The sequence below is a fragment of the Saccopteryx bilineata genome, chromosome 5 (genome assembly GCF_036850765.1).
Source record: "Saccopteryx bilineata isolate mSacBil1 chromosome 5, mSacBil1_pri_phased_curated, whole genome shotgun sequence".
In the NCBI taxonomy this organism is placed as follows: Eukaryota; Metazoa; Chordata; class Mammalia; order Chiroptera; family Emballonuridae; genus Saccopteryx; species Saccopteryx bilineata.
Window position 1 is genome coordinate 64,580,042 of NC_089494.1, and position 20,941 is coordinate 64,600,982.

At 33.2% G+C, this 20,941-nt stretch overlaps 1 protein-coding gene across 5 annotated transcripts in view; it reads right to left on the reverse strand.

Annotated features, from left to right (window-relative positions):
* DYNC1I2 (dynein cytoplasmic 1 intermediate chain 2) overlaps positions 1 to 20,941 on the reverse strand; it is a 61,384-nt gene that overhangs the window by 26,558 nt on the left and 13,885 nt on the right. For 3 of the 5 annotated variants that reach the window (XM_066279362.1, XM_066279364.1, XM_066279361.1), the window contains exons 5-7: positions 13,152 to 13,211; positions 10,872 to 10,987; positions 95 to 190 (exon numbers count right to left, since the gene is read on the reverse strand). In XM_066279362.1, the coding sequence (XP_066135459.1) occupies positions 95 to 190; positions 10,872 to 10,987; positions 13,152 to 13,211 (272 nt within the window). The remainder of the gene's footprint in view (positions 1 to 94; positions 191 to 10,871; positions 10,988 to 13,151; positions 13,212 to 20,941) is intronic. The other 2 variants (XM_066279366.1, XM_066279365.1) reach the window with 1 other exon arrangement.

Sequence of the window (20,941 nt, forward strand, 5' to 3'; positions counted from 1 at the left end):
TAATGAGCATTTTATTCTACTTTCACACATAAATAACAAAAGAAATCTTAATAAGAATCAGCAAAATTTTTTAAAGTTTATTTCCTTAAGATACCTTTAATGTCATTTTCCTCATCTTTCTGTAAAGTTTTCTCTTCTTCAGGTTCAATAGGTGGTTTAGGAGTCACTACATCATCTTCTTCTTCTTCGTCTGAAAAAACCCACCAGAACAAAAATTATTTTTATGAAAATAATTGATAATTTTTGAAGTAATATGCAGAAGGTATCCCAACTCTACATAAAAACAAGAGCAACCTGCTGATGAGACATAACAAGTACAAATAATACAAATTTTGTCAACACAATTTTGAAGAAAAAATTAAGTAGGGCCTCTTAGTTTTATACATACCTATGTAGTACCTCATCAACAGTCACACCAATTCCTTAGCTACAGAAACTGAAATAAGATACGTAAGCAACTAGGATGAATTCCTCATCGGAAATCACTAAAAGCTTGCAAGCATTTATCATTCTAGACAGAATAACATGCAACTCCTGCACAGTTTTATGTAGTACGCTGACACATTAATGCTGTAGAATGAAGAAAATCAAATGTCTAAAATAATCTATAGAGCTGGCTGCTTACTTGTGATTTGAAATCATAGCGTCTAATGGGTCTTCATATGGCATAAAGACGGCTTACATTAACTCTCAGGTTGCTATTTGAGAGGCAGATTTTAAAGATAATAGCTATGAGACCACATTTTCTATTCCATCACTTTAAATGCAAGTCTCATTATCTACAGTTATATGTGGCAGTAAGCACTTAAAATGTTTTCCTAACTCGAATAGCAATATATATTGAGACAATAGACAACATTTATAATAAGACTTATTTTAAATTACTAAATCTCCTCTTATAGAGTCCCAAACCAGGAAATAACTTATTTTAAAATCACTTATTTTAAAATGTTATAGAACATACAATTCTGCCTATCTTCTCTTTCACTACAAACTGAGATGGATTTTTAGGGAGAAAATGCTTATTTTTATTGCCTAAACAGATGTGTCACTTGTCTATAAGGGAAGTGCAGCAGGCATCTACAGCAGAGTGTATCTCCAGTAATGAGGGCCTATTCAATAAAGGAACTTTACTCGTTAGTTATAGTCATTTCCCTGACCCATGTTCAAAATTATCTAAAACACACATACATACGATGTACACAAAAGAATGGTCAAGGATGGGAACCAGCTGCCAAGTCACGGTCCCAGCAGCCAGGCCAGCTGACTAGATAGCAACAACCAGATGGCACTGCTGGGATTGTGTCTTTCTGCTACAAGGTGGCAATGGGATGGCATAACATTCTTTCGCTTGACTGCTTCCAATCCTGTCTCTCCCCAATGGCAAGCCGTGCAATTACCCGCACTCCAGGAGGCCTACAGATAAGCCTTACCCTGCAAACAAAATGCAGCTTGGAGGCCACACCAGCTGCCAAAACCACACACATAGTGTTAGGTTTGGAGAGCTATGAAAATCTTTCTAACTCTATAGTATAAGCAATAAAAATATAACTGTAGCTGTAGGAAAGAAAGCTTTAAATGACACTGTATAATGCACACAATGATACAACCTCCAACTTAATCAAAATGATAATGACGTATGCCAATCCTGCATTACTTGAAATAGAGCGATTTTTATGTTCTGACAAGTTTACAGAACTAGGATAAATGGCACGAGTGATTTCAATATATGCTCATACTTTTGAACCAAATGGTGAAGGTTAAAATTTTTCCTTTCAAGGGCCTCAATCAGCCACAAAGGAAAACAGTAATCACTGTCTTTTCAGCCAGCCCAACCGCATTTGTCAGCCCTTTCTCCGTCAATGCAGCCAGAGCAATCAACCTGCCAAACATTCAGAATGGAAAAACAATCTGAAAATACAGGGTATAATGCACCTGCCAGTGAAAATGGCCATTTCAAGAAAAGCTAGTGATCTCAGTGACCCCGTTGAGGAGGCGGTGGTGCAAAGGGGAAAGAACACGTAAAAGAATTCTTAGTGATCGCTACTCTCTTGCACATTGACACTTCCTTACAAAGCAAGCCAATTACAGCTTTTGTGCTACTTAAAAAATGAAAGCTTTTTTTGGACAATATAATCACACAGAGAAACAGAAAGACAGTACTCCTTTACAGATGAATTCTCATATACAATGAATTATTAATCTGAAAACAGTATAACATAACAATTCTATACTGCCCAAACATTAGAATGAAATGCTACTATAAATTCACCTGCAAGTGTAATGTAATAAAATAACTTAATTACATTTAACTTAAAAGTTGACTTTTAGAATAATAGAATATTTACTGCTATTAAAAATTAAGTTTGGGAATACACACACACACACACACGTTCTGCTAACACTATCAATTAGTAGCATTCACTGTAAGTAAATTCTAAAATCAAAGACAGGAATTTTGAATCACACTGGACAGGTCATTCTTGAGCACTGTGAATTATAAATGACAGCCTCCTACCCACATCATTTTCTTCTCCCTCAACTTTTTGCATTATACGGCTTCTAACTACCATTTCCAATGACAGGTGTCAAATTCCTGTCATCATACGTATGGTCAGTACTTTAGTGCTAAGTGACCTCATAATCTACACATTTTACAGAAAAGATCTTGTTTCTAGACACTCTTTCCCTTTTAAAATTTAAAATGTAGATTAAGTATGCTAGTGATCTATATCTACCTACTATATGGCACCTGCTATGCCTATTTGCCTATATAGATTATTTCAGTTGTAGTTGAATAAGTATTAGCTATCCAAATATATGTTTTCAGGATTTAATTTTAGAATGAATGTACAAACTTCCTTTCCACATGGATTAAAAACTGATTTAAGCTCTAGCTGAGTATCTCATTGGTTAGAGCTCTGCTCCATATTCCAAGGTTGTGGGTTTGATCCCCCGCAAAGGCACATACAAGAATCAACCAATTAATGCATAAATAAGTGGAACAAATCAATATTTCTCTCTCTCAAATCAACAAATAAATTTTAAAAAGAAAAAAACTGATTTAAAAACTATGATAGGTACTTAAACCCAAACTTCATAAAAATGATTGTTAAATAAAACTTCAAAGAACATAATCTGCTATGCTTATAAAATGCAAAACAATATTTTTATTATAAAGCTGATTTTGAACAGTTACCTATACAGACCAAACATTTGGCAAAAATGCCTAATATCAGTAATACCAGATTAGAGAATGTTCCTCTGAAACAAATATACTTCTCTTATTAAAAACTAATATACTAGCTATTAAAGGACTATTAACATGACCAAAATATTAAAATTCTAAAGGTCCTCTAAGCTAGTCCCTACTGCATAAAAAGCTACAATATATTTAAAACTGAAAAAGACCACAACTGAGCAGGAAGAATAAAAAATGGGACTGCCATGTCACATCAATTTATTGATGCATATTCATTGCAATACGCTAAGTGGCTAACTCCATGCTTTCTCTGACAGGGAATCTAAGGTTATAAACTGAGCAGTAAAGAATATAAAAGTAGTAGCTACTTTAAAAATGACAAATCTCTTGTCAATGAATGCTAAGACTAGGTTTAATGAACCACTGAATTTTTACTTTGAGTTAACATCAAAATTGTGATGTATTTTGGTGAGATGGAAAGAAAAGCTGTTTTGTAAATTAAGCTGCACCTAGACATAACACCAAAGAATGAAATTCCAGATGTCGGAAAATCTGCCACAATGGAGTAGGTTAATCAAAGTTAAATCATCTGTGAAATGGGTGGCTTTTGTTAAACTGAAGGGAATCTTCAAAGTACATTTTCTTATCTGCATGTCATATTACATTTGAGAGACACCTAGGAAAATAATAAGCCACAAAGTATACTCTGAATTATTTTAAAATATTACAATTAATTTAACAGGTACAAGATCCTAGAAAATCCTCACTAATCATTGATATTCATCTATCACTTATCACAATTCTCAATATAAAGTGAAAAACAAATTCCATCATTAGTACATTAATGTGTTTATGAATAGTTCCATTATACTGCTTTACCTATTTTAAAATAGTTTAATATCCAATGAAGAATACCTAATTTAAAAAGTAGTCCAACTACTAATGGTACAAAGGAAGTTGCCACTGAGTGCTAAAACTCAGGAAATTTGTTGCATATAAAAATATACTTTACAAAAATTCAACATGAATAACTTTATAAATATCTTTCAGAAAATGAGATTATTAGAGGAAAATGCTACAATCATTAATTTATAAATACAGGTTAGATGTGATTGTCCTTTATTTTCACAATAATCCTTTCTTTCCTGGACCAACATCATTTTGAATCACTTCATTTCAAAGCATTTGTCCCGAATTTCATCTCCTTATACTTTACTTTTTAAAAAACATTCTTAAGAGAATTTACACTGGACCAAAGCTTCATGTATATAATCAAGGGAATCCATTCCCTTTATTATTTTTAAACATCTAGAGAAAGATGCAAAGTCACTTGAACTTCCTTAATAATTTAGATCTTCAACAAAGGAAATTATATAGCAGACTTTTAAAATCAGAAAATATTTTGAACACAGATCTAATGCTAATCTGGGGGACATATAAGGAAGGAGTTAATACTTTACACTATTTACTTTAATATAGAATTTGTCTATTGGCTAATTTTATATAAAATTCAGATTTTATTTAGGCAGTATTTGGTATCATTTACACAGATCCTGTGATTTGTGCTCTCAAAAATAATACATTTTTCTGAGGCCATACTTTCAGATATGCTAAAGACTCTAATCAAGATTAAGAACAAATGCTTCAACTTTCAATTATACTGTATTTATATTCTCACAGATTCCCTGAGAGTTAAAACTAATTTATCATTACTATTCTTTTAGAGCAGCGGTTCTCAACCTGTGGGTTGCGACCCACAGGTTGAGAACCGCTGTTTTAGAGAGAGACAGACAGGGACAGACATGCAGGAAGAGAGAGATGAGAAGCATCAACTTCTTGTGGCACTTTAATTGTTCATTGATTGATTTCTCATATGTACTTTGACTGGGGGGTTCCAGCTGAGTTAGTGACCCCTTGCTCAAGCCAGTGACCTTGGGCTCAGGCCAGTGACCTTGGGCTTCAAGCCAGCAACCTTTGGGCTCAAGCCAGAGACCATGGGGTCATGTTTAAGCTGGTGATCCTATGCTAAAGCTGGTGAATCCATGCTCCAAGCCAGAAGAGCCTGCACTCAAGCCAGTGACCTTGGGGTTTTGAACCTGGGTCCTCAGCATCCCAGGTCAACACTCTATCCACTGCCACCACCTGGCCAGGCAAAACTAATTTATTGTGTTCTTTATTCCAGAATTTTTAAAAAACCCATTATTGACAGGGGTAATATTAACCAAATGCCCATAAATTTAGTCATTTGGGAAGTATTGATTGTAGATGTTAAGATCGTACAATAAAAAATTAAAAGCTATTTACATATAATACTTTCCTACTTATTATAAATGCTAGTTAACATGTACCTGAATAAAGATATCTGTCTACTAAACCAATGCCAAAAATAACTGCAAAATCCAAACGGCTAAGAGTGTAGTGGCATAAGAAAAATAACACTTCACTGGAAATAAAAAAGCCAGTTCTGATTGTAGCCATATTCTCTCACACTGTGAGGACAGGTTCATTAATGAACTTCACTAAGCCTCAGTCTGCTCAAATGTAAACAAGATGATTAGATTAGATAACCTTTAGAATTTCTTCCTCTTTAAAAATCTGTTTCTAAAAATACCAACAAAAAAAATAGAGATGAATAAGAAAAAGTAATGCCACTTTCAAAAGAGTTAAAAACTTTTAGAAGCTAAGGGAAGAAAGTAACTCTTCCAGCAGTGTATCTGTGGGCCCAGTGTTCCTGCCAGGGGAAGCTTTTTACCTGTGGAGAAGGAAATTGACTGAGGTCACATGTTCCTAGTCAATTTCATTCACAGTAGGTGCTTTAAGACATCAAAGAACCTAGGTTCAGTACTACCAACTTACAGAGTCAACTTGAAAGCAAGAAGATGGCTAGAATGTGGGAAAAGAAAAACAAGGCAGAATAAAAACGACTGCTTTTTAAAAGAATAGATTCAGCCACTTAAAAAAAAGGGGAGAAAGGTAAGAGTTAAATCTAAGACCAATTTTTATCTTCAATTTGGTAACTCAAATAACTTCTGTACTGATTACACTGCCTACCCAAGTTTAATTGACTGTCTGTCTGTTATGCTCAAATTGTGATTTCTGCAATTCTGTCTCATGGTGAGTTTTGGAATTTGTTACATAATTCTTCAATAGGAACCAGCCAGGCTAAGTTTGAGAACCATGTATTAAAGCAATGGATAAGTACAAGTATAGTTAAGTGTAAAGTGTTTTTATTATAAAACCTTAATTTCAGGGTTTTTTCTTTCTCCTCTTTCTAAAAACTTCCACAAATTTGGAAAAGTAACAATGTAAGAGCTCTAGACATGAAAACAATTGTAATGTTATAAAAAGAAAATGATCTCAATGGCTAAAGATGGCCCCATGGTATTGCAATACATTTCCCTCTCTCTTTCATTTATAAAACTTTATTTATTTATTCATTTTAGAGAGGAGAGAGAGAGAAAGAGAGAGAGAGAGAGAGAGAAAGAGAGAGAAGGGAGGAGCAGAAAGCATCAACTCCCATATGTGCCCTGACCAGGCAAGCCCAGGGTTTTTGAAGCAGCGACCTCAGCGTTCCAGGTCGACGCTTTATCCACTGTGCCACCACAGGTCAGGCTCCTTCATTTATATACCTGAACCTGAAACTAAAAAATAAAATAAAATAAACATAGAAAGAATAATCTAGTACCTTCATATATAGCATAAAATCAATAAACTTGTAAATCAATGAATACTTATCAGGTTGCAAGTGAATAAATATGGACCTTTCGTAAAATTAGTATCTAAGTCTAGCTCTCACAGGAAAATTTTAAAGGTATGTCTGCATCACTGGTGCTAATTAAAAACTGGGCTCAATTCACCCATCTTGTCACTTTCGCCTGCTATCAGTGATAATAAGAAAAATTCTATTTAACTCCATCGAAGATCAAAGCTGTTTATTCATTATTCTTAATCACTATAAAATGTTATTATCCTGATGCATACACCAATAAATAAGGTAACTAAAACCATGCTAGCCTTTAATGAAGTATTTTCAAACTACAAGTCTAAATCAATAAATTTAGTACATAACGGTCAACATTTTAAAAAATCAAATACAGTAAGAGAAGGGAAGAGGCTAATTCATAAAATTTTTGTTTTATTTAATCATCTTTATCTATGTTTGTACTGGATTATAGTATTAATTGAATTTCTTACCATACAGTAACTATCATAAAAGCATGGACATGCTGCTACAGGGGCAGCACGAGAGAGAAAGCACATCTTGGAATCAGTCAGAATGGATTTAGAATCTTAGCTACTAGCTATGTGACCCTTGATAAATTACCTCTTTCAGCTTCAGCTTCTCCATGTGCACATAGAACCAGTACTTAAATCTTACTTAACTTACTTAAGGGTTTGGGTGAGAACTTTAGAGGTAATATAAAGGGTCTCATACTATATCTGATAAATAGCAGGCACTCTTTGCCATTAGAACTTTTGGTAATCAGTTTAAACATGAAGTTTGAAAAACTGTTACAAACAAATAGCTAAAATAATCTATTTGAAAGATTCTGACAGGTTCAATTTTGTTCAAAGCATCAGAGGGATACATGGAACACAAAATAATAGTACATGTTTATATCTACATAGTACATCATCATGGATTCAAGAAGGTTATAAAAACCTATAATGATTTCATTTATGAATCTCAGTTCTAATCATACTTTTCCATCTAACTTTATCAATAATTATATTGTAGTATTAACACTTGAAAATAACCAATTTTCCCAGTAGTTACTTTCAGAGTACACATATGAAAATAAACATCTCAAGTAAGTAAAATCATTCTCCATAGGAGGTAAAAGTAATTAATTCCTTCACCAAATATTTATTGAGTACTTACTATATTATAGGTCAGGCACTGTTCAGACCAGGCATTAGGCACTGAAGAAGAAACAGTCCCTATTCTCACGGAAAATTTGGCAGAGAAGGTGAAATATGACGATGCTAAAGCCTTGCCCCAAATAATTTCAAACTGAAAAGAATATAGTTTATTTTCCACTTCTGGGTCATCAGCTTATCGAAAAAATCATGATCAATCTAATTTTTTAATTACTTGCAAAATAAGAATGCAAAAAAGAATTCTTTGAAATATGCCAGTCTTTAATATGGGGCTATACATCAAATCAGTTCAAAGGAAGTAAGTTACATGTTTATATTTTTAAAATTTTATGTATTTCAAAAACAAGCAATTAAAAATGAAAATTTCACAAAGGATATAAAACTGTATATTATACATGTGTATATATAATGTGTGTATATACATAAATAAATTTTTGAAAAAAATAGAAAACTAACTAGAAACAAAATATGGACAATGGCTAATATATAATAGTATAGATATTTTCTCTTTATATTCTTTTAATATACTACTATTATGATCAGAAAAAAATTTTAAAAATGAAAGTCTTTACTTAAACTGAATATAATTATAGATCTATTACAATAGGCACTACCTAAAATAGCTTCAGAACACTTTACATTTCAAACAATCTAAAATGCACTCCGTAAGTATAATGGTAACTAAAAATAAATCTCCAAATTATTAGATGGAGGAAAAAAGCCTTATTTATTTTTTAAATGCGTCACTGTGCCTCATTTTGGCAATTTTGCTCACTTTCTGAGTTAATACATCTAATAATGTAACTCCAAGAAGATAGACAGTATTATACTTGAATTAATATGTTAATAAAATAATATTTTATGGAATCCTGCAGTATTAGTATTCTCCATATTGATAGTTCAACACTATCTTTTCTTTTTTCTTGTTTTAAGTTGTTTATATCTCAAACAAGCTTACCAACAGAGCAGCTGGAATGAAACAAATGTATCCACAGAAATGGACATTTATATGGTCAAGTAAAAAAAATACTTAGACTTCCTCAAATTTTTTAAAGTGTAATTGTATATATCAGTGGTCCCAACCTTTTTTGGGCCATGGACCAGTTTAATGTCAGAAAATACTTTCACAGACCGGCCTTTAGGGTGGGACGGATAAATATATCACGTGACCAAGACAAGCCTCAAGAGTGAGCCTTAGACGGATGTAACAGAGGGAATCTGGTAATTTTTAAAAATAAAACATCGTTCAGACTTAAATATAAATAAAACGGAAATAATGTAAGTTATTTATTCTTTCTCTGCGGACAGGTACCAAATGGGGGACCACTGGTATATATGATAATGTCAACTCCTTTGGAAACAAGATGAAAGTTAAAGAAAAATTTTAAGGTATTTATTTAAATTCTCTTAGTGGGTAGAAAAAGAATTGTCAAAAGTGCATGTGATGATCTACTACAAAGTCAAAAAACTTGTATAATAGTTATGCTAATTTTCTGTGTAGATTTCTTTGGTAATAGCTGGGACTTCAAGGACCCCCCATCCCTTGGTTTACCTGTATTTTCTGGGCTTTCTGTAGTGAATATTACTTTTGTTTCTCCTTACGGGAGAAACATGGTGACTTAACTGAAATTTTAAAAATAAATTAAACATTTGATAGTTTCTATGTATGATATTCTCTAATTAAATAAGAATAAATTTTCCTGGCTAAAGAGAAAAAAGTTCCTTAAGCATAGATTGTTAACAGGATAATTTATTAGCTCACAATTTCAAAATTATCAACAGCTTTAAAATCCATAAATTATTTGATGGTAATCTATGACTTGACCAGAAGTAAAGCTATTTATATATATTATCTTACTTAGCTTAAATATTTGTATCTTTTGTTGCCAAAATATCAATGCCCAAGATGCTGCTGCAGTGTTTACATATGGTATATGTACTTGACTAACTTTCCTGAAATCTGAAAAATTTTGATTTCAAATACATAAGTGATTCCAAAGGTTTCATATAAGAAACTGTGGATCTGAATTAGTGATCTTACGTACACCTATTATATGCATAACATAAATTTTATTAGCTTCACTGGGAAAAACAAGAACGATCATATTAACTTTATGCCTGAATCATTAGCTATCTGATGAGGTTTAAAAATTAGTTCCAATGTAAAAATGGTAACTCCTGGTTTAAGAATTATTAAAGGACTCCATCCATATTCAATATAATGTGTGTGCATATTTCCCTCCATTACACACAGATTAAAAGCTGATACATAATCAACATAGGGCCCTTCTATCGTAAAAGAGAAAATTTAAGAATTAGATCTAGATTTGTTCATTAATATGGATAATAATCAAAATATCACAACATATCAGAATATACTGTGCTCTACAGAAAATAATGCATATAATTTATTTACAGTCAGATATATGCTCTTTTAGGGAGGAATTATGCTCAATGACAGAAATATAATATTCTAAGCCAATCTGCTTCTAAAACTATATATTAATGACAAAATTAATATTGACTTAAACATATGTCAACAAAGTTAAATCATATATACAGCTTATGCTTTATTAACTTTTAAAAGAAAAAGTTTTAAAACTAAAAATCAAATACAGAAATACAGGAACCATAAAGCATTACTTTCATGCCCCCCCCCCAAGAAAATATGCCCAAAACAAAAAACAAAAAACAAAAAACAAAAAGATGGGGAAAAAAGAGAAAGAATCTAGTTATTAAAAATTGGGGAGGGGTGTTAACGACAATCATATTAAAGATAGATATTCACCCTCTTTGGGTTGAGCCATAACTGGAGTCTGAGTTTCCTTTGTATATGTCACGATTTCTCGAGGAGGAAAGTCAACTTGTGTAATTTTAGCCATTCCAAGTTTAATAGGTCCTCGTCTAAATAAAGTGAACACAAATGTTTTAAAATACAACAAATGATACATTTAACTACATCAAACCATGTTATTTTGGAAAAGTAAAAATTAAACATTGTGTATCCAACATTGTAATTTAAATCCCTGTTTTATTCAAGAAATTTTAGATGAACAATGAATTGGTTTTATCTTAACAAAAGAATTAGAAGGCAGCGAAATCAAAAGATGTTCCTGAATCACTCAAGGTATTTATTTTTCACTTTAAAAAGGCAAATAATTTAGTTTCTTAAAGCAAATCTGTGAGTAATAATGGAGTAAGATATGGGAATTTCAGAGTAGTCTACTGAATATGTTTGGTGTGAGAACTTTGTTTTTTAGAAGGGATGTGATTCTAAACATTTTGAAGAGTCAGATAATATGGATTTCGCTCAGATCACTTTCAGTTTTCTTCACCATTAGGAGACTTCATTTTTAAGATAAAAAATAAGTTTATGATAAAAACCTTTCTTTCTCCTTTTATTTTGTAGAAATTGAGAATCATACAGTAAACTTACATTTTAAAATGAAATATTTAAACTAAATCGCTAATATCTGCACAGTACATGTCTTAAATTCATATATGGACAAACTACAGTGCAGATACTTTATAACTACACTAAAACAACAGACCTTTTGAATAGTGTAAGACTATTAAAGATACTTCTATTTTAAATAGAGTGAAATATTCTTTTTTGACAGAGAAAGTTGTGGCTGAGGAAAATGGACTAAATGAAAAATATCTTTTATTAGGTATCTAGGGGATCTTTTGTTGGTTATTATATTAGATATTTAAATTCTAAACCAAATACAGTATTCATCCAAACCCCCAAAGAAGTTGTCAATTATGGAACTGTCTTAAAAGGATATATAATAAAGACATCGCTGTAACTTCCAGACTATCAAGCAGAATATCTGAAATATACATATATATCACTGGTAATATAACCTTTTTCTTATATAAACATCCTTTTCAAAATCCTGTATAAAAGAGTACAATAAAATTAGTGCATTTAAAAACTTAATTTTCTCTAAGTTCCTAAATGTGGGCCTTAAGAAAATTTTAAAATGTGTTTTCTATTTAAGGAATAAAATAGCTTTAAAGAAAGAAAAAGGCATAATCAAATAATTAAATGAGAAAATTTAAGTATATTTTAATAATCTAGTATTCTAAGAATAAAATTTGAAATAAGAAAACATTATATTCTGATTTTTAAGATGTGAACCATATGAAAAGTAAAGCACTCACATATCTGGGAAAAATGGTCAAGCCAACACTAGGACAAGTTACTAACTTGAGTATATATATTGATAGCATCTAATAGATAAAAATCACAATATTAGAACAAACAAAATATTCTAAGATTTAAAGGTAGAAGGGTAGGAAGGTAATACCTCACTTATCCAAAAGCCACTTTTACTGAGAATAAGGAAGCAGTTGGGGGTCAGGGAGCCTCGGGACAGCCAATAGAGAGGCCCTCCAGCTCATACAAGCTCATATATTTTTCATATCTGCAACTGAAGGCTTATTTATTCTTACTTTAAACATAATTCCAAAGGTATTGGTCATATGTCTTAGAAACTGCAAATTATCAAGGGAAAACATCTATCTCAGGCACAGTGGCAGCAGTAAACATTTATATTTTGCACTGGGAACTAGAATAAATAAGTGAGTGAAGAAATGAACTAATAAATAAATGAATAAACTAATAGTAATATGGAGCCCCAGTACAGAGACGAACAGCTTTCTTCTTCTCAAAACATTAGAAATCATCAGTGAATTTTAATTTAGGAAATGATTTAATAGTCATAGTGAATAGCCCAGGAAAGGTTCAATTACATATAGAACATGTATCAAAAGTCTGGGGAATTTGTAATACATCTTTTAAAAACTTAAATAAAAAGTACGGAAATAATAAAAGGAATCTGGACACTTAAATGGACAGATTTAGGGTACCTAGAAAATCAAATACATGGAATATTTCTTTCACTAAATGGTAGAGGAGGATAAATGAGGTGTCACAGTAAAATATAACTCTTTTCCTAACTATATGCTGAATATTACAAATTTAAGCAAAATAAAATTAGGACAGGTTCACAAAGAATCAAATTAATTATAAAAAAGGGAAGGTAATAAATCTATTCAATACCCCAAATCGGAATCTGAGTGAAGCTGAAGAACTGATGGATCTGTATCCCAATGCAGCGTCCTAAATGGTTGTTGGACAACCATGAAGCATTAGCAGAAAAGGCCATAAGTTAGTCAAGCAAATACACTCTAATAATAGCTAAATACTGTTCACAATTAAAAACCACATGTTCTGGTTAGTATGAAAAAAAACATCAGTTATCACTCAATACTCTAGTACATGCAATAAGCATAACACGGTTAAAGATGCAAACATACAACCTATAATAGTTTGAAAAACAGTATTTTCAGATTATGGGAAACTAATATTGCACAATAGTGGATAAGAACAGCCAAGCATTAAACAACACAAATAATATATTATTCTTGGATAATAACAGGCTAGGCTATAAAAATAGTTTAAAATTTAAGTTTCCTAATGAAAAAAACATTAGTAGAAACATCTTAGTTAACATATTATAATCTTGCCCAAAGCATTAAATGTGTGCAGGAAATTGTCATATTGGTAAAGGAAATGAGTCAACACATAAGCTTTTTGGTAAGAAAGCCAAAGACTATTCCTCTGAGATAAGAAATAGCTAAAGTTTCTAAAATGTGACCCTTATGTAATTTATGGGTTAAGCACTGCCTTGGGCGTACATGTCATCCGCTTTAGAAAGCAGCTCAAGATATCTGTCTATAGCAAAAAATAGATTTTTCCCCAGAAAAAAAAATTATATTCAAAGGATTTACCTAAACTAACTAAATTTTTAGAGATTATTGATCCTAAATAAATATTCAGTTTTGCTTTAGCCTTGCCTACTGGGATCTTTTCCACTTAAGCGAAATCTAGTCGTTACTAGAACAAAAGGTACTTTGTCACACTGGTATTCTTATAGGTTAGCAATATAAAATAATTATGTACAGCACTGTATGATGTTCAAAGTCCCAATTAAAAAGCACAATACATTCAGTGCTACTATTTTTGTCAAAATATTTGTTTCTCTTATGTTATAATACAACAAATGATTCTATACTTGCCTATAATTTATCAATAAAAACAATCTGACTTGAACTAGATGAATCCATTCTAGAATTATAAAGAGAGATCTTGGAATTTAAACAGTATTGTGTTTATGTAAAAAATGAAGAAGCCACAATGAAGATTTAATTTGTACAAAACAATGAACAGCAACAAACTTACGCTTTGTTAAACCAGAAGGGGTTCTATGAGATGTTCTCTAAGGAATACTCTGTCCACAGCCTTTACATTATATGAGAACTCTAGCTGTTAGTGACATAGAACTCCTTGTTCAGGATGTCATTTTAGCCTAGCATCTAGTAAAACTTTGCTGTAAAATACAGCCAGTACTGAAAACACACTGAACAACATATGGGATTATAATTATTAAAGGCATCTTCAGAACTATAAAGTAAACTTCCAAATTAATCCCAAAGCCAGAGAGATAAACCAATCAAGAATGAAAAAAAGGAACAAGAGGCATGGATTTCCCAGTTGAATAAATGCTGTCACCTAAATTTTAGAGATAACAAAAGTGGTTAAGAAAGTGAACTAAAAACCTAATATAACTTCCCAATCTGCAAAGTTAGAGAAATACCACTTTTCATGGCCTTTTATATTTATTCATATATTGCCACTAGGCTCAAAAGAAATTTTTGGTATTTAGAAATAGTGATTTTAGCCTGACCAGGTGGTGGCGCAGTGGATAGACCCTCGGATTGGGATGTAGAGGACCCAGGTTCGAGACCCCGAGGTCTCCAGCTTGAGCACGGCTCATCTGGTTTGAGCAAAAGCCCACCAGCTTGAACCCAAGGTTACTGGCTCCAGCAAGGGGTTGCTCCGTCTGCTGAAGGCCCGCGGTCAAGGCACATATGAGAAAGCAATCAATGAACAACTAAGGTGTTGCAACACGCAATGAAAAACTAATGATTGATGCTTCTCATCTCTCTCCGTTCCTGTCTGTCTGTCCTTGTCTATCCCTCTCTCTGACTCATTGTCTCTGTAAAAAAAAAAAAAAAAAAAAAAAAAAAGAAATAGTGATTTTGACATTTTGATATATTTGATAACATCTAATATATATATTGTCCTCATCCCCAAGTATACTAATCTTGGATTGTATTGGCCATCTCACATATATCCATGCATTTTTCTGTCATATTTCTTATATTTCTCTTCATTCATTCATTCATTCTTTTTTTTTTTTTTTTTTTTTTGTATTTTTCTGAAGCTGGAAACGGGGAGAGACAGTCAGACAGACTCCCGCATGCGCCCAACAGATCCACCCGGCACGCCCACCAGGGGCGACGCTCTGCCCACCAGGGGGCGATGCTCTGCCCCTCCGGGGCATCGCTCTGTTGCGACCAGAGCCACTCTAGCGCCTGGGGCAGAGGCCAAGGAGCCATCCCCAGCGCCCGGGCCATCTTTGCTCCAATGGAGCCTTGGCTGCGGGAGGGGAAGAGAGAGACAGAGAGGAAGGGGGGGAGTGGAGAAGCAAATGGGCGCTTCTCCTATGTGCCCTGGCCGGGAATCGAACCCGGGTCCCCCGCACGCCAGGCCGACGCTCTACCGCTGAGCCAACTGGCCAGGGCCTATTCATTCATTCTTATCATGCCTGCTCAATTTGAGTTTGTTTTGTTTTATTTTCATAACCTAGCATTTTTTTCAAAACCATTAAGTAGAAATGCTATTATTTTATTACGAATAGCACCAACTAATCAACAATATTAATTATCTTTCTACTATGGAACCTGGAGATGATTTAGTGGAAATCATACTTTTCTATTTGTGTGTGAGTATACATACATTTACATATATATAAAATGAACATACTCTCAGCCCTCTTGAAAATCAATGTTTAAAATGAGTTCAAAGAAGACAATGTATGCACTAACATTAGAAAGATTATGATATTTCATTCAAAAAGAGAAATTTTTCCTCTCCGGTTAGAAGACACTAATTCTGTATTCATGCTCCAATAAGAATAGCCCTAATGGTACTTGAATACCTATTTTCTTGTTTTACAACTTATTAAAAATCTACACTTGAAACACAAGTTAGCACACTATCATTAGAACTTTTCACTACAGTGAATAACATCCTCAACTTTTAAAAATTAAAGCATAGTTGACATGTTATTATATGAGTTTCAGGTGTATAACGAAGTTCTTCAACATTTATACACCATACAAAGTGATCACCGCGATAAATCTAGTAACCATCTGTCATTGTATAAAGTTTTTACATCATTACTAACTATATTTCCTAGCTGCACATTACATCCCCATGACTTACACTATAACTGGAAGTTTGTAACTCTTCCTCCCCTTCACCTTTTTGCCCACCCCTATTCCTCTTCCTCTTGGCAAACATCAGTTTGTAGTCTGTATTGAGTCTGTTTTCGTATTGTTTGTTCATTTGTTTTGTTTTTCAGATTCCATATGTAAGTAAAATTATATTTGTCCATCTTTATCTGACTTATTTCACTTAGCATGATACCGTCTAAGTCCATCCATGCTAACAGAAATGGTAAGATCTCATTTTTTTTAATGTATGTATATGTCTTCTTTATCCATTTATCTATCGATGAACACTTGGGCTGCTTCATCTTAGCTTCTGTGAATAATCCTACAATACTCTGCTCACAAAAATTAGGGGATCAGAGAACGTGCAGATACTCCAGTATTTTCAGCCTTTTGTATAGTCATTTTCACCAATGAAATAACAGTTGGTTTTATATCTCATTTACATAATCAAACTTTCTTTGACTTGTCGTTTGCTTTTCTGATGTTAATAAAAAAAATCAAATGCTTTTTTATCACTTCATATTCATTTTGAAATATCCCCTAATTTTTGTGAGCAGTATAACAGGGGTGCATATTCAAATTAATGTTTTAATTTTCTTTGGATAGACAGCCAGGAGTGAAGTTGCTGGATCATATGGTAGTTAGTTGTTATTTTTTTGAGGATCTTACAGTTTTCCATAGTGCTGCACCAATTTGCAATTCCACCAACAGTACACAACAGCTTCATTTTCTACACATCCTCACCACTACTTTTTATTATCATTTTGTGAGGTGACATCTCATTGTGGTTTTGATGTGCATTTCCAAGATGATTAGTGATGATGACCTCTTTTCATGTGTCAGCTGGCCATCTGCATGTCTTTTTTGGAGAAATATCTATTCAGGTCCTCAGCCCATTTTTTAACTGGATTATTTGTTTTTTGATGTTGAGCTTATGAGTTCTTTATATATTTTGGATATCAGGCCCATATCAGATATATCATTTGTGAATATCTTCTCCCATAAATCAATGATATAATCATTAGACTAAAAGTTCCATGAAAACAAGGGCCATAAATATATACTTTATTGTCTGTGGTAATCAAGTACTTAACATTAAATTGGCAACTCAATGAGTATGTGTTCTACAGGGAGGGTCAAAAGTAGGTTTACAGCTGTTGATATGGAAAATAATATAATAAGAAATATATAAGAATAAACCCTTCAGGTACTCACAACTGTTAACCTACTTTTGCCCCATCCTATATACATAAATAAATACTTTTTTTTAAACTTTTTTTTGTGTGTGTGTGACAGAGACAGAAAGAGGGACAGGTAGGGATAGACAGAAGGGAGAGAGATGCCTTGACCAGGGGGCTATAGCAGAGTGAGTGACCCATTACTAAAGCCAACAACCTTTATGCTCAAGCCAGCAACCATGGGGACATGTCTATGATCCAATGCTCTATGATCCAACGCTCAAGCCAATAACCCCATGCTCAACCCGGTGACCTTGGGGTTTTGAATCTGAGTCATCTGTGTCCCAGTTCCACTGTTCTATCCACTGTTCCACCACCTTGTCAGGCTAAATATTATTTTTAATAATATTTACTCCCTGTAGCAATTTACAATATTCCAAAGGTCTCTAATAACCTCTTGGTTCCCCAATAAAACTGAGAGGGATATGTTTTAATTCATGTTAATTTTAGAAACCAAGTAGATGTTATATAATATTTGTGAAAGCAAACTTGCTGATGCTGCATTAAAATAATCTTTCTACTTCTATTCAAAATCAAGAAAACTGAGTTTGGAATGAACACAGTATATTATATACATAAAAATAATGTATAATATCAAATAAAGAAATTTCATAAATGTAATTATTTTTATTTTGGGAAATACTATGGTAATTTTGCAGAAGGAGGGAAAACCTTCAACTGAAATACCACTTGCTTATTAGCAAAGGAATATTATTTGTAAAAAACCCATAGAAGTATAAATATTACAAAATTAATTTAACCTTAATTTAGACTAAATAATCTATAATACATACTATTTTATAAGGTAATAGCATAAAAATAAAACCCTGATTTTTCTTTTTTTTTTTATGGCGGTGGAGAGGAATAAGAAGCATCAACTCATAGTAGTTACTTTTTGTATGTGTCTTGACTGGGCAAGCCAGGTGTTTCAAACTGGCGACCTCAGCATTCCAGGTCAACGCTTCATCCACTGTGCCACCACAGGTCAGGCTGATTTTTCTTAAATGATAGAGTTACGTCATTTACCACCAATGGCAGGACTGCTCAGATTTGCAATTTTGGTTCTCTACACAGAACAGTTTTGTGCCTTCTAATTGCTAATATCCTGATTATTCAGAAATTAGTACTAAGTTTATGGATTATCTAGCTCCCCTGCTCTTCTTTTCCTGCTCTGTTTTCAGACACCCATTACTTATTTGTAATTACAAAATGAGGGGCTCAGGCACAAAGAAGACAAGACTTCTTATTGTTTTTCTTTCTTTTTCCTTTTTGGTTTTTAAGTTTAAGGAGGGGAAATAGTGAGGCAGACCTCTACATGTGCCCGTCCAGGATCCACCTGGCAACCCTCAACTAGGGCTGTTGCTCAAATCAACCAAGCTATCCTCAGGGCCCAGGGTTGACACTCTAACCCAGGCATGGCCAACATCCGACCCGTGTAATGAGTTTATGCGGCCTGCAATTAAATTTTTAATATTCTCCGCTACTTTAAAATCTCAGCTTCTCAGAAGCAGAAGCGTCTTTGATTATTGGAAATCGAGATATTTAAGAAGATAGTGATACCTGGAAAAGAATTCTGCATGTGACTAATCTAGGATTAACTTACAATAATTGGTCGAATGGATTCGTGATACTTATTTTTTAAAAAAATTCCATTATAAAGATTTATAACTTTTGTACTTGTCTGTACTCGATATGAACTTTTTGACATTTAGTGGCGATGTGAAACCCACATTCTTTTAGGCGGTGTTTGCCAGTGCGCACCCCAGGTCAAACAATTCGTTATTTTTGTGGTCAAGTGTGCTGAATCAAGTGGCATTGTAGCATAGACAATATCTGCAGTTGATAACTGAAAATGTGCCCAGGCTGTTTGTAAAATGAAATAATTGTTTTATTTGCGATATAACCCCTTCAAGCTCATTCTATGAATTAAATATTGTTTCGATTGCGCTACAGATTGGATATTTATACGGTATGTAATTATATTTTTATTAAAATACATTCTTATTAAAATAATATTGTAGATTAAAATTTTTTTCACTCATTTAACATTCATAAACAAATTACATAAAAAAATTTTGTTTACTTAAACGAATCGTTTTTGTACTTAACATTTTTAAATTTTAATATTTCGTCCAGCCTGTGAAAAAGTTTTCTTTCTAATCTGGCCCGGGGGCAAAAACTTGTTGGCCACGCTTGCTCTAACCAATTGAGCTGCTGGCTGTGAGACAGAAAGAGGGAGGAAGAGAGAGAAGTGGGAGAGGAGAGAGAGAGAAGCAAAAAGATGCTTCTCCTGTGTGTCCTGACCCCAAATCAAACCCAGGACATCCATATGCTGGGCCGACACTCTATCCACTGAGCCATTTATTCCTATTGGCCAGGACCATTTATTTCCTATTAAAAGGTGTGTTGAGATTTTCCTGAGAACACTTAATTTTCTGGCCCAAAATCTAAATGCAGATTTTAACTAGCTATGTTTAATCTCATTTCAGTTGTCACAAGAAGTCAAAAAGTACAATGTTGTTAAAGACTTGCTATTGTATGTGTGTGAGGGTGAGGTTGAAAGAAAGAGAGAGAGAGAAATAAATAAGTAATAATATGTTTCCCAACATAGATTTTGGAAAGGAGCTGAAATCTTACTGAATTTTTGAAAAGCAAGACCCAACAAGTATGCAGAATCCTAAAACAAATAAAATATAGTTTTACAAGGAAGAAGCAAATTCAGGAAAACTTGGCAGTAAACACTTTTTTCTTTTTTAATTGAGGTGTAATTGACAAGTAATACCATATTAGTTTCAGGTATACAACATAATGGCTCCATATTTGTATATATTGTGAAATGATCACAAGACATCTAGTTAATATCATCATTACCATATGTAGTTACAAATTTTTCTTGTGATGAGAACTTTTTAAAGATCAATTCTCTTAGCAACTTTGAAATATGCAATACAGTATTGTTAACTATAATCACCACATTGTACATTACATCCCCATGACTCATTTATTTTATAACTGGAAGTTTGTACCTTTGACCCCACTTCACCCACTTTACCCAGCTCCTGTCCCCGACCTCTGCCAACCACTAATATGTTCTATGAGCTATTTGTTTTTTAAGATCCCACATCTAAGTGAGATTACACAGTATTCATTTTTCTGTCTTATTTTACTTAGCATGATGTCCTCAAGACTGTGAAAAACTTAATGTTCCCTTAGCAGTTATTTCTTATTCTTGATATTTTATGCACTATTA